This window comes from Antechinus flavipes, chromosome 3, assembly GCF_016432865.1.
Source record: "Antechinus flavipes isolate AdamAnt ecotype Samford, QLD, Australia chromosome 3, AdamAnt_v2, whole genome shotgun sequence".
Taxonomy (NCBI): domain Eukaryota; kingdom Metazoa; phylum Chordata; class Mammalia; order Dasyuromorphia; family Dasyuridae; genus Antechinus; species Antechinus flavipes.
The window spans coordinates 507,957,451-507,971,352 of record NC_067400.1 but is presented as its reverse complement, the minus strand read 5'-3'; the positions used below and the strand labels follow the sequence as shown (position 1 = coordinate 507,971,352).

Here is a 13,902-nt window from a genome sequence, read left to right as displayed (position 1 = left end):
GACAATAATGATGTTCTCTGAATGAGTTTACAGACACATAATAGAGAGAAGGTAAGGAAGGTTAAGGAGAAGGTAAAGATGAGAAGTAGAAATTAATTTTCAGATGCATGAAAATCAAAATACTAATTTGTATTTCTTCTACCTTTCCTTCCAAACCCCTAGAATCATTATCCAATTTTTATCCATGATAATAGCAATATGGTTTAGTTTTGCTTATATTATTCGTATTGCCTAGGGATGATGTATATGACCAATTAAAAGGAGAAGTGAATAGTAACCTGGTATGATGGAAAGACAAGTAAAAACATTTAGAAATAGAAAAAGTAGGTTTCTGTTCTTATTGAAAGACATGTATTTTGACTTCTAGGTTTACGTCTTGCTAGCTGATGATTTATAGCTTTCAAATGAACCTATAATCTCATCAATTTAGGAGTCTGTCCAGTCTCCTCCCCTTCCCCAAACAATGCGCAGATTAGAATTATTATACCCCAGTCCTGTGGAATTCTCATCTATGAAAGCTGTCATAGTAGTAAATAGAGCACTGGGTTTGATGTTCTGAAGACCTAAATTCAACTCCTTCCTTAAATATGTGACCCTGTTTATGCCTCTTTTTCTCATGTCTAAAATGAGAAGGTTGAGCTCAATGGCCTCTAAGTCCTTCTTAAAAGCTCTAAAGTTCACCACAAGTGTTCTGTCCAATAAGCCAGAGGCTTCTGAATATATCATGAAATTGCCTGTTTGGTGAAATGAAGTAAGCACAGAACTTTTTTATGTTAAACATGGTAGAAATGTATGTTGAATCCAATATATGCATATATATACAATTTTCATGCCTCACAAGAAAAATCAAATCAAACCAGAAAAAAAAAGAGAAGCAAAATAAAATGCAAGCAGACAACAACAAAAAGAGTGAAAATGCTATGTTGTATTCCACACTCAGTTCCCACAGTCCTCTCTCTGGGTGTAGATGGCTCTCTTCATCACTAAACAATTGGAACTGGTCTAAATCCTGTCATTATTGAAGATGGCCACGTGCATCAGAATTGATCATAGTATAATCTTGTTGTTGTTGTGTACAATGATCTCCTGGTTCTGCTCAGCATCATTTCCTCAGCATCAATTCCTATAAGTCTCTCCAAGCCTCTCTGTATTCATCCTGCTGGTCATTTCTTACAGAACAATAATATTCCATAACATTCATATACCACAATTTATTCAGCCATTCTCCAACTGATGGGCATCCACTTAGTTTCCAGTTTCTAGTCACTACAAAAAAGGCTGCCACAAACATTTTTGCACATGTAGGGTCCCTTTCCCTCCTTTAAGATCTCTTTGAGATATGAGCCCAGTAGAAACACTGTTGGGTCAAAGGTTATTGAGCACAGAACTTCGAGCAAGAGAACCCAGATTTAGATCCCAGTTCTGATACTTAGGATGTATGAACTTAACCAAAGTACTTCTCTTCCTGATCCTCAATTTTCTCATGTGAAAGTGAGGGGCTTGAACTAAATAATTTCCAAGGTCTTTTCTAGTTCCAAATCTGTGAGATGTAAAACAGGAATAGCAAATTATCCCTACCTTTCTTATAGAGCTATTGTAAAGATATAGTGAGATAATATGATGTTGTGATCAGGAAGACATGAGTTCCCCTCTACACTAGGAAACTTAATTTGATGATTAATGACAATGAATTTAACATCTCAGTTTAGATTTCCTCTTTTGTAAAATGAACATAATACTTAAAATATTTACCTACCTTATAGGGCTTTGTGAGTAAAACATTTTCAAACTTTAAAATTCTATACAAATTTGAATTATTTTTATTGCCTGTTAAAGTACAACATACACCCAAAGAAATAGATAGGTAGATAGATCCTTTCTTAACTTATACCCTGCTTGGAGGTATTGGGAAGATAAAAGAGGGGGAAAAAAATAAAGTAAAAAAAAATGCACAGCAGAGAACAAAAGAACAATGTACACAGAAGTAAAAAAAAGATGGACATTCATGAATATAATTTCTTCTAATATATATACTTTTTTGAACTGGTAATTTGTTGTTACATATTTTGAATCCTCTCTAGTGTTCTGCTGGATACATGACAATGTTCTCTTTTGTTTTGTTTCATTTTGTTTTGTATTCCTTTTCTGTTTTTCTTTTTTCTTATTCTGTTTCTTTAAATAAAATAAATTTGGGGGAAAAAGAAATGTTTTTTAAAAAGCTAATATACATACATAAAGAGAAAAAATAAAACAAGTAAAGTACAATCTATACAGTAAAATCGTTTATTTTCAGGCACAGTCAAGGTAGGAATCTGTTTTTCTTAACTGGGTATTTATTACAAGAACTTTATTTCTAGAGAGGAGAATAAGAAGAAATAGGGATAAAATGGGTGGGGGAAATGAAATAAAATCAGAAGGAGCCTTTTTTAAAATGGATAAACGGAGAAACAGCAAATAAGTAGGACAACTTGGAAGCTGTTATTTATTCATTCTCAATTGTATCTGACTCTTCATGACCTTATTTGGCATTTTTTTGATGAAGATACTGATGTGGTTTACCATTCCCTTCTTCAGCTCAGTTTACAGACAAGGAAACAAACAAGAGTTAAGATACTTGCTCAGAATCACAAAACTAGTAAGGATATGAGGTAATATTTTAACCTGAATCTTCCTAACTCCAGGACCAGCACTCTATCCATTGTACCACCTAGTTGTCCTTTAAAAGCTGTAGCTTTCAAATTCTTATTAAATATTTAAAAAGAAAATCAAGCTGTACAAAAGAGAAAGTTGTATGTATAGATATACAATATATGTATATGTACACATGCATATACACATATTGTACAATGTATAAACATTGCTTAGGAGATCTACCATTTTATGTATAATCCATGCAAATATCCATTCTATTAGTATATGTTAACTTAGAAAAAAATGAAAATTAATTTTAAAAGCTACAAAGCTATATAAATGTGAGACCATGATATTTTAGCTTAATATTTTCTTGCTACCTAAAAGCACTTTGAGGATTTCAAAATTACTCTCCAGTGTTCATGATTTAGAAGGCCAAGGCAACAGATTGCTTTCATAGCTGCAGTGCATGATGTTTGGAATAGATTATAAATTCCTTGAAATCACGAACTATCTTTGGCCTTTTTTTAATATCCCCAGTGCTTAGTGCAGTGACTGGCCTAGAATGTTGTTAATAAATCTTTATTGATTGATGACTGAATGAAAAAGAAACAAGATATCTCTCTGGGTGCCAACATATCAGGGTCTTTCCATTTCCCATCTGGTCATCATGTCCTTGACAGTGTCCCTACTGCCTGGGAACAAAGGTGCCATGAAAGCCATAGGGCATTGGCACTGGCACTTCGGCTCGGCCCAGTTCTTCAAAGGTCTTGGCATCCAGCACCAGCAGAAAGTTATTTTCATTCTAGAAAAGAAAACAGCACTCTGCTTTCCTTAAAAGTAAGAGGGACTAAGGAAAAGGAAATTAGCTCATAAGAAATAAGAAAGCTCATAAGAGATAAGAAAACCCCAAATCTTTGGATTGGACAGTAAGTGCCATGTGCACAACATGGCAAGAGGTATGAAGTTTAGATAAGCCAGTTTCTGCCATGGTAAAATGTGTAATCTCACAGGGCAAGAGTATACAAAATTGCATGATAAGCACATTAAAGAAATTCAAAATTGTTCTACCTGAAGTTTAAGGTAAGAAAGTTGCTCCCAACAGTGGGGTTCAGGGAGGACTTCATGAAGAGTTAGCATTTAAAGGACTTTAAAAGATAGGTAGAAATTCAATGAGGAACTAAGAGGGAAGAGGACATTCAAGGCACTGGAGAAGCACTAAGGAAATAGCAATCAATAGTAAGCATTTTAAAGCTGTTGTGCCATATTTTAAGGTACAAGATTCTTTTCTGTTTTGATGAAATAGTACTATATTATCTCAAATGTGATAGGTGTTTAATTAATGCATCTTGATTGATTTATATAAACTAGAAAAACCGTACATAACATAGCTGTGTCAGTTCCATGAAAAAAGACAAGAAAAGTGAGTTGGGCAGTGTGGAGATTGGGTTGGGCTGGAAGTAAGAGGAGATGAAAGGTACAAAAGCCTGATGGAGTTATTCAATTAGGCATTAATTCAACTCAATTCAACAAATAATAAGCACCTATATGTGCAAGGCTTGTGCTAGGCATATAGGTAGGTAGACAGGCAGGCAGGCAGGCAAGCAGGCAAGTATTTTTAACCTTCACCAACAACAAGGAAACATAGTTACCTGGTTGGGAGTGATCACTACAGAAAGAATAACTCCACCATCTTCTTCACTGGCTCCAGGCACTGGAACAAAAACAGGTTCTGAGGGATAAAATCCATCCTTTCTCCATACCTGGAATATATGACTAAGAGGTTAGTAGCCAGTTAGAAACTACATGTGGGTGTTCTCACTCCCAGCCTAACTGTGGTTACCCACAATGGCATTGTAATATCCATAATAATAATTACTAAATTAAATGCTAGAAGCTCAGGTCTTAGGGACTTTAAAGAAATGGAGATGATTTCCAAATGTTTTCACCTTCAGTTTTTTGGTCACAACATCAACTTTGATCAGAGAATCTCCCACCAGGTGTCTAAAGCCACAGCCATAAAAGAATCGGTACTTCACGCTGTTACATTGAGCATAGTTTATCTGGGGAAACTCTAGGCCCCCTTCCTCTTCCAGATCCTTGTGATAGAGATTTTCATGAGAGCACCAGATCTAGAAGAGACCCAAAAAGAAACATAAAAAAATTTATAAGAGAAGCAGATCGTATGCTTTTCATTGTTATGGATAGGGGATGAATTCTTAATCAGATAAAGGACAAAGACCATTACAAAAGATAAAATAGATAATGTCAGTTACATGAAATTGGCACAAACAAAATTAATATATCCAGGATAAAAGAATCAATTAACTGGGGAAAAAATCTATATATCAAAAATCTTTTACAAAGGTTTGATATCTAAGAAATAGAGATAATTAGAAGAAATAAAATCAAAGAATATCAATTAATACAATAAGTGTTTATAAAGTATCTACTCTGTGCCAAGAACTGGGGACATAAATACAAAGAAAAAAATTATCCCTCTTCACAAGAAGTTTATATTTAATGGGGGAGACAATGTGTATGTGTATATAATTAATATATATAATGAATAAATTACAGATATATGCAAAATAAAGGTAAGATAGTTTGGTAGGGGAACACTTTCAAGCTAATAGAAATTAGGAAAGCCTTCATGCAGGTCATTCTTGTCTTGTATCTTAAAGGAAGAGATTCTATGAGTTGTAAGTATCAGAGGAATCCCAAGAATATGGGTCAGCTACTGCAAAGACATAGAGATGAGAGTGTCATGTAAGAGGAAGAGACAGCAAATTAATTACGAGAAATGTCTAATGAGGCTGGAAAGAGATTGGAGTCAAGTTATTAAGACTTTAAAAATTAAACAGAGAAGTTCATAGTTTATCCAGGAAACTATGGATTTGGTTGAGTGGGAGAGGAGTCACATAATTGCTTTGATTGCATATGATGTCATACACTTAAAATCTCTGCTATTAAGAGAGGCTGGAACTGTAGATTCCTTGAGTTCAGGAGTTCTGCACTGTGGTAGGGCTACAGTCTTATCAGGTATCTATGCTAAGTCTGGCATCAACATTAAGAGTCCCTTGAGAGACAAGGCAGGTGGCCTAAGGGTGAGAAAATCTGCTCAATTCAAAAAAATAAAGTAGGTTTAAATTTCTGTGCCTATCAGTATTGGAATTGGCCCATGACTGATCACTGTACTTCTAACCTAGGTGGTATAGGAAGAAAAAGGGATAGAAAGACAGGAGGGAGGGAAGAGAAAAGGGAAGGAGGAAAGAAAAAATGAAGAAAAGAGAGGAAGGGAAAGAGGGAAAGATGGAAGAAGAAATTACTTTGGCAGCAATTGTTTGTCCTTCATTCTCATTCTTGAAGAGGACCATAGCATCAGGGAGGTGGTTATGATATGTAAATGAATTGAAGTTAAGTGAGGGAGAGCTGGGCAAGGTCACATATCTCATTTCCCTCCAGAACCATCTGGATCTAGTGGCCAAATATAAATCAGGACAATTGGAGATATCCCTGGATGAATTGGGAGAACTTGGCCTTTTTAAGCTGACATTTTCAACTAGTCTCAGTTTGATTGAGGTTGAACCCATTCAATGATTAAGTAGCAATTGATGCAAAGAATCTCTTCTTTATAAAAGTCCCCAAAAATCTAAATAAATAATTAAATGAAGTTGAGAGGGGAAGACCTTCAGAATTTTTGGCCAAAGCAGAAATAATTGCTATTTACATTCAATCTGAATCAGTAGGGATCCAATCAATGACTAAATGGGGGTTGGCTTATTATTGGTGGCCTGTTAGAATCAGACTGCTTTTGGTTCAAGGCCTGGTCCTTAAGAAGAAATCTAGTGAGTAAATCCAAGATATCTTGGGAGGGTTCAGAGGTGCAAGATAAAAAAATGCTTTTAAGAGCATAGAATATCATCCTATGTGAACAGAGGGAAGAAAGGATGGAGGAAAGGGAAAGGAAAGGAGAAAAGGGGAAGGAAAGGAAGGAAGGTTTGTGGGCATTTTAATTATTTCATTTGCATAATTCCAAATCGTTTTCCAGGATGATTATACCAATCCATAGCTCTACCAACAGTGGATTAATGTTTAGTCTTTCTACAACCTCTCTAACACTAACTATTCTCACTTTTTGTCATCTTTGCCAATTTACTGGGTAAAGCCTCAGTTGTTTTAATTTGCATTTCTCTTTTTGGTGATGTGAAATATTCTTTCACGTGGTAGTTAACAGTTTGCAGTTTTCTTTAGATAACTATTTGTTCATAATAACATAACAGTTCATGTTATTCAACCTTATGTGAGCCTTCATGCAGCAAGGTAAACATTTTTTCTCCCATAACTAATTCCTTATCTCACTCTTATGGAAGCCATTCCAAATCTTCTCTTCCTTCCTTAGGCCTTTTGAAATTCCAAAAGATGTGTAAAAGTTAACTAGATTACCCAACATCACATAGCCCACAATCTTTCACCATAAGATTCCAAGGCTAAGCATCTGTCCCAAGGAGGTTATTAATAAAGAACCAAAACAGTGATTGAGGAATGGCTAAACACATCATAGCCTATGAATTCGATGGAATATTCCTATGGGGTTAAAAACAACAAACATGATGGATAGACAATCATGGAAGAATTTACATAAGCTGTTGGAAAAGAGAATTAAGCAGAATCAGGAATGCAATATACAAAGTGATTATAACAATATAAATGAAAAAAACAACTTCAAAATAGTTGAAACTTAATGTTGCAGAATTACAAAGAACAAGCTTGGTCCCAAAGAAGAAATGTGAGAATTACAAAGAACGAGCTTGGTCCCAAAGAAGAAATGTGAGAACGTTTCTTTTTCTTTTCCCACTCCTTTGCAGAGGTGAAGGATATGGAGGTTCATGAGTGTGTATTGTTGCTTGTAACAGCAGATCTTTTAATATATTGAATAGGTTTACTGAATTATACTTGTCTTCTTCCTTTTTTTTTTAAAGTGTATTGTAAGGGATGATTAGGAAGAATTTTTTTGGGAGGGGGAGTTATGTTAAGAAGATATCAAAAAAAACATTTTAAAAATGATTATTTAAATCAGGTTTCTGGGTTCTGACACAAAGATTTTTAAAGTTAGTTGAAATACTTCAGGATTTAAAACAAATTGGAAACATGATTTTCTGTTCATATTCTATCAGAAGGTCAAAATTTTAGATCTGGAAGGAACCTTAAAGGTCATCTCAACCAGAGATGTCAACTTCATGGCTGAAGCAGTGAAATTCTCCAGGATAGTGAATCATATTAAAATGTACTTGGGAAATGTTTGACAAAATTCATTAAAAATACAATCCAAAGTAGATAATGTTGTGTGGTTTTCTAAGTCAATCTTTGGCTTGTTGGGATATCTTTTTATTTGAGTTAGAATCCAATGATCTAGGCCAATACCTTCATTTTACAGATGAGGAAACTGAGCTCAAATGATGAGGTTGTTTTACCAAAGTCACCAGATAGTGAGTGACAAATGTGGGAATTAAACCCTGATCCATTAGGTTGTAAGCTCCTTGAGGGCAGGGACTTCTTTTGCCTCTTTTTGTGTCCCCTGAACTAAGCATAGTGCCAACTAAATGGTAGGGGCTTAATAATTTTTTTTATTTACTTCATTGATTATTAGGTCTTTTGACTTCAAATTGAGCATCAGTACTTTCTCAACTACTTTTACTTCTGGAATTTATATTTAAATTATGAAAGATGTTAGAGGACTGAAAATAATAAGCCTTTTAAAAGCCAGTCTATTATCTGGTTATTGTGGTGGTTGTGGTGGTGGTAGTGATGGTGATGAGAAACAAAGGTTCTGGATATATGAATTCACAGAAATTAGAGCAGTCCCCCCACGGTGGTGCTGATCAGTATCAGTTTCAGGCCTCACACACACCACAAGCATAAGACTGGTTTATGTCAGTTCTACACTGTTTCTACCCACCTGGTTTCAATTATATGTGATGAGCTGAAGATGAGCAGCACAGCAAGAGCACTGTGACATTACCTGGATCAACAAACATTTAGTGTTCACCTCAGCCCAGCCACAAGAGAATGGGTAGAATTTTTATCAAAAGAATAAAACTGTTCTTCCAAGCTTCATTTCATACTAGGCACCAAGTCACTAGGAAACTGGTGTATGCATGTATGTGTATGCACATATATAAAATATAACACAAAATATATACTATTTAAATATATATTTGTATAATGCGAGTATATATTTTTGTATGCATATATGTGTATATATCCCAAAAACTAAAATTTTAATCAATAAGCCTTCAGAGAATACCGTCCCATCTTTCTGTTTCACAGCAGTAGCTGATGAGTAGGTCAACGGACTGAGGTTCTGTCCCACGGAGGAATCTGTGCTACTACCCAATGGCAAAACAAATCTTCGGGGGAAAGCTCTTGGCGCTGAGTTGTAGACCTGTTAAGGAAAAGAGAAATTTTAAAAGGGAGTTATCATTAGAGAAATAGAATAGCACTTTGTTCTGAAGAGAGCCATTTCTCCCTCCCTCACCTATTGTTTTAAATACAAGAAAGTTTTAATTGTATTCAAGTTGCCAGTAATTTAGAATTGAATTATCATGTTTTAAGCAACTAGTCTGGATTTTAAAACTGGGCATATTAATAAAGGATAACTTCTTTAACTTCAGGGGTTGATGTGACTTGCCAAGTATTGGTTATTTTTTGCTCTGGATCTGAATGGGGATGATTAGTTGAACAAGTGAACTTTGCCTTAACTGATAATTGTCTCACCCTTCTTTGACTCATAATGTTAAAAAAAGGAGAGACAAGGCAGTTTCACTAAGATTATACATCCAAGGTGTTCAGTGTTTGATCCCTAAGGACTTTAAAAGTTTCTCTCTGTAAAGAAATCAGATTTGATCTCAGAATCCTCAGGATTCCTTAAAATTGCTAAATTCTTCCCTTCAAATGTTTATGTGGATTATATCCATCAGTTGTTATCATATTGGAAATTATTGTTATAGAAATAACATAACCCTGCTAAAACAGTCTCAGAGACACTTCCCTCCAGAATTCCTGGACCACACTATGAAACCACTATCTTAGGATACTGACATTAGCCACTTTAAACAGAGGTTCTTGTGGAGCCATTAATGGTCCTGCTAATCTTTTCAGAATTTCCAAATTATCTTTGTTAGCTTTTCATTGTATGTTATTTCATTTTATTTATTTTCATTTTAAAGTTTGGGTGAGTTTTTTTTTTTAAGTTTTATACAGTCAACTTGAAATAAGATAAATCATAGGATTTAGAACTGGAAGAGTCCATTAGAAATCATCCACTTCACTCTTATTGTGCTGATGAGTAAAATGTTGCCTAAAGAAGTTACCCAAAATCTAACAGATACTTAGTAGTAGTGTTGAAATTCAGATCCAGGTTCTCTTGAGTCCAGATGCAGTGCTTTTGTTCATAAATGGTCCTTTTAGCAGCCAAGAACAAATTTCCCCTTCACTCAGTCCTAAATGCTTCCCAGCCCACCCCCGACTTCTAAGCTGCCCTAAGAAAAAAGGTATCCATTCTGATATCTAACATCACAAAGATCTTAGGAACTCTGAAAAATTACTGGCTGAATTCTCCCCATCCCAAACCATGCCCCAAATAAGCAAAAGGCCCAGCTTCAGGAATATCTCAGGAGAACTACTAGAACACTAGCTACTAGGAGAGCTAGAACACAGCTGTTTACTTATATTCCCAAATACTCAGTTTCTATACGGAAACATTCACAAACAAAAACCATAGTCTCCAACCAATCTAACTTTCTGACAGCAACCAGAGCTCCTAATCAGCCTAAATCATGGACTAGGATGGATCTGGGTAGGAAATGATATCCAAGCAGGATCTCCCAAAGCAAACTCTCTACAAGTTTAATTTTAGAAAATAATCAGGCTCACAACAATTTTTCTATTGCTGCAAGGATCCTTAGCTAATGTATTAGAATGTCTATTATATAAATAAATTGATCTACCTCAGTTGATCAACCTTTTGATGATGAAAGAATTCCCTTATGCTTTTCAACTCTCTAGTCTTAACATGGAAGTCACAAAAATTAACTAACATACGGCATTTTATTAGTAAGAGTTTTAGGATGGAGATAACAATAACCCTGTTGGGTTGCCTCCATTTCTGTTCTGAAATTCTCAAACTGTCCAGCCTCAAGCAGCAAAATTAGAAGCAATGAGTGGAAGCTGACAACAGGCAGATTAGGCTCCATTTAAGATTCTAATATTTAGAACCCTTCAAAATGTAATGTGCTGCCTGAGGAAGTTAAAGGTTCCCTTTCAGGACAGATCTTCAAGCAACTGCTTGTTGCCAACCTAACAGGTAAATTATCAAGGGGATTCTTTTTCATGTATGGAAAGGATTTGGCCTCTGAGGTATCTTCCAGCTTAGAAATTCTATGATTCCAATCAATCTCATTCTTTCTTGACTACACACCTGATCGATACCCTGGTTCCATAGTAGAATCTAATTTATGGCAGTTTTAATCCACCTGTCCCCCTCAAACTTTACTGCAAATTTCTTCTCAGGTGATTTTTTTCATCCTCTCAGTGAGATTCCTCACTCTCCCCTACTCCCACTCTCTTTAGGCACAGGCTGTAATAACACTGTACATCTGATTAACTCCTCATCAACTCCTTATCCTCACTTGTTTGAGACTTGAAAATGCTACCACTACAAGAAACAGTATCGTTATTATGCCCAAATGCTAAACTGTTCGCTCAGCACAGATTGAATGAGGTTTTTCTAGTCTCCGAAGCTATCAATAATTCAGTCACTGTAGAAACACATACCAACAATCCCCAAAAGACAGAGATGAATCTTTTTTTAATTCTGAAGTTGATTTTTAATACTTTTCAATAATTAAAATCTTGACTTGGAATATGGCGAGCTAGGGAAGGAAAAAGACAACATCCTGACTTTCTAATTTTCCTCTCATGCTTTAATAATATCTATTTAAAGATCCAAACATTCTGGAGAGCAATTTGGAACTGTGCCCAAAGGGCTATCAAACTGTGTGTGCCCTTTGGTCCAGCAGTTTCATCACTGGCTCTGTATCTCAAAGAGATCATAAAAGAGGGAAATGTTTGTAGCAGCCTTTTTTGTAGCAGCAACAGTGGATACCTATCAATTGAGGAATGGATGAAAAAGTTATGAGATACAAATGTAATTTAATATTATTGTTCTATAAGAAATGATGAGCAGATTGATTTCAGAAAAGTTTAGAAGGACTTGCATGAACTGATGCTGAGTAAAGTGAGCAGAACCAAGAGAACACTGTACACAATAACAAGAAGATTATTTGATGATCAACTGTGATGGACTTGGCTCTTCTCAACAATGCATTGATTCAAGACAATTCCAATAGAATTAGAATAGAAAATGTCATTTGCATCCAAAGAGAGAACTATGCAGACTGAATATGGATCAAAGCAAAGTATTTTCACCTTTTTATTTGTTTTTTTCTTCCTCGTTTGTTTTTTTTTTTTAATCTTTTGGTCTGATTTTTCTTGTACAACATGACAAATATGGAAATACATTTAAAGGAATTGCAATGTTTAGCCTGTATCAGATTACCTGCTGTCTTGGGGAGAGAAAAGGCAAAGGTTAAAGGGAGAAAATTTTGGAACACAAAGTTCTACTAAAATGAATGTTGAAAACTATCTTTATATATATTTGGAAAGATAAAACATTATTGAATTTTTTAAATTAACATCCACTTAAGAAACCTGAATATTAGAAATCTAGAATTGTTTAACAGAAAATTTTTGTAAACAATTTCTTTTCTTAAATTTGATAAAGCAAAGGTAGACTAGCCACACGGAATTCAATTCATATTAGAGGGTTAGTTTCCAAACTGTCTTGTACAAATAACAAGAATAAACTTTGATCCAGCTTCCTGACAAGACCAATGGAAGGCCTGAGCATCTATAGCCTTCCAGAATGTGTACATGAAGACTTCAGATGTCTAGAACACAGCAGACAGCATTTTTTCCTAAATAAAGCTGACTATGATTTTAGCAAAGTTGAGCACCATCATTGGAATTAATTCTTCTAAAGCTTTATCCACAAAAAGTCAGAACTGGGAAGACTGTGTCCCTGTGGGATATTTCTCATAACTGAACCAAAGAAGAAAATGCTTCAACAAATCCATAATCATAATACTGAATGCTAATCCATGGAGTAATTCTAGGGGAAATTTCACTTAGTTTTAACCAAGGAGACAGTATTTTTTATGATTTAATTGCTTGAGATGGATATATCTATTGGGTTTCCCAACTATTGGCACAATTTTCCCTTTAGAGTAGGGTAATGGTTCATAATGTTTATTCTCAGGGATAGAATGTCTATTGAATTTAGGAAGGTTATTCTCTCTGTGTCTCTCTGTCTCTGTCTCTGTCTCTGTCTGTCTGTCACTCTGTCTCTCTGTCACTCTCTCTGTCTCTCTGTCACTCTCTCTGTCTCTCTCTGTGTCTCTCCCTGTCTGTCTGTGTGTGTGTGTGTGTCTCTTTGTGTCTCTCTGTGTGTGTCTCTCTCTGTCTCTGTCTCTCTGTCTGTCTCTGTCTCTGTCTGTGTGTGTCTCTCTCTCTCTCTTTCTCTCTCTCTCTCTCTCTTTCTCTCTCTCTCTCTATGTCTCTCTCTCATTATACACATACATACACACACATTTCTGAGAAGAGTATATATACACAATATTGTAGGGATACAACCACAGCTACCTTGGCTATTATTCCCAAAAGGTGAGCAATCAACATAGCACACAGATATACATATGTGCACATGTGCACACACACATGTACACACACATATGAAACATACCCACAGCCTCCTTGTCACCAAAGGACTTGCTATACCCTCAAGGTGTATAAGACATACATAAGCAAAGTTTATTCTCACTACTTCCCTTAAATGCCCTGGCTACAGCAGCTCTGAGCAAATGTGAGAGTGCCCTCAACCAGTCTCATCCCAAGGGTCCTCATTCAACAACACAGAAATCTCTTGAGGTTAGTCTCTAACTCGTGCATCACATGGTCCTCCTTATGCTCTCTCTCCATCTCTGTATCTCATTGCATTTCTTTTGTCCCTCCACTATGCTGACAGAATCTCTTTAGGGTCCCATATAACCCTGAAATTCTGTAATTTTCTAATTTTGGTTTAAAGAGATCATTTTCCCCTGAAACTTTGCTGATCCTGAATTTTATTGTCTCCGAGTTTGACAAGAGATAATC

The 13,902-nt window shown here is 35.6% G+C and overlaps 1 protein-coding gene across 1 annotated transcript in view; it reads right to left on the bottom strand.

Moving 5' to 3' along the window:
- Window positions 1-2,269: 2,269 nt before the first annotated feature.
- BCO2 (beta-carotene oxygenase 2) overlaps window positions 2,270-13,902 on the bottom strand; it is a 43,213-nt gene continuing 31,580 nt past the window's right edge. Inside the window, exons 9-12 of the mRNA XM_051986966.1 lie at window positions 8,939-9,076; window positions 4,581-4,763; window positions 4,284-4,394; window positions 2,270-3,436 (exon numbers count right to left, since the gene is read on the bottom strand). Coding sequence (XP_051842926.1) covers window positions 3,320-3,436; window positions 4,284-4,394; window positions 4,581-4,763; window positions 8,939-9,076 — 549 coding nt within the window. The 3' untranslated portion in view covers window positions 2,270-3,319. The remainder of the gene's footprint in view (window positions 3,437-4,283; window positions 4,395-4,580; window positions 4,764-8,938; window positions 9,077-13,902) is intronic.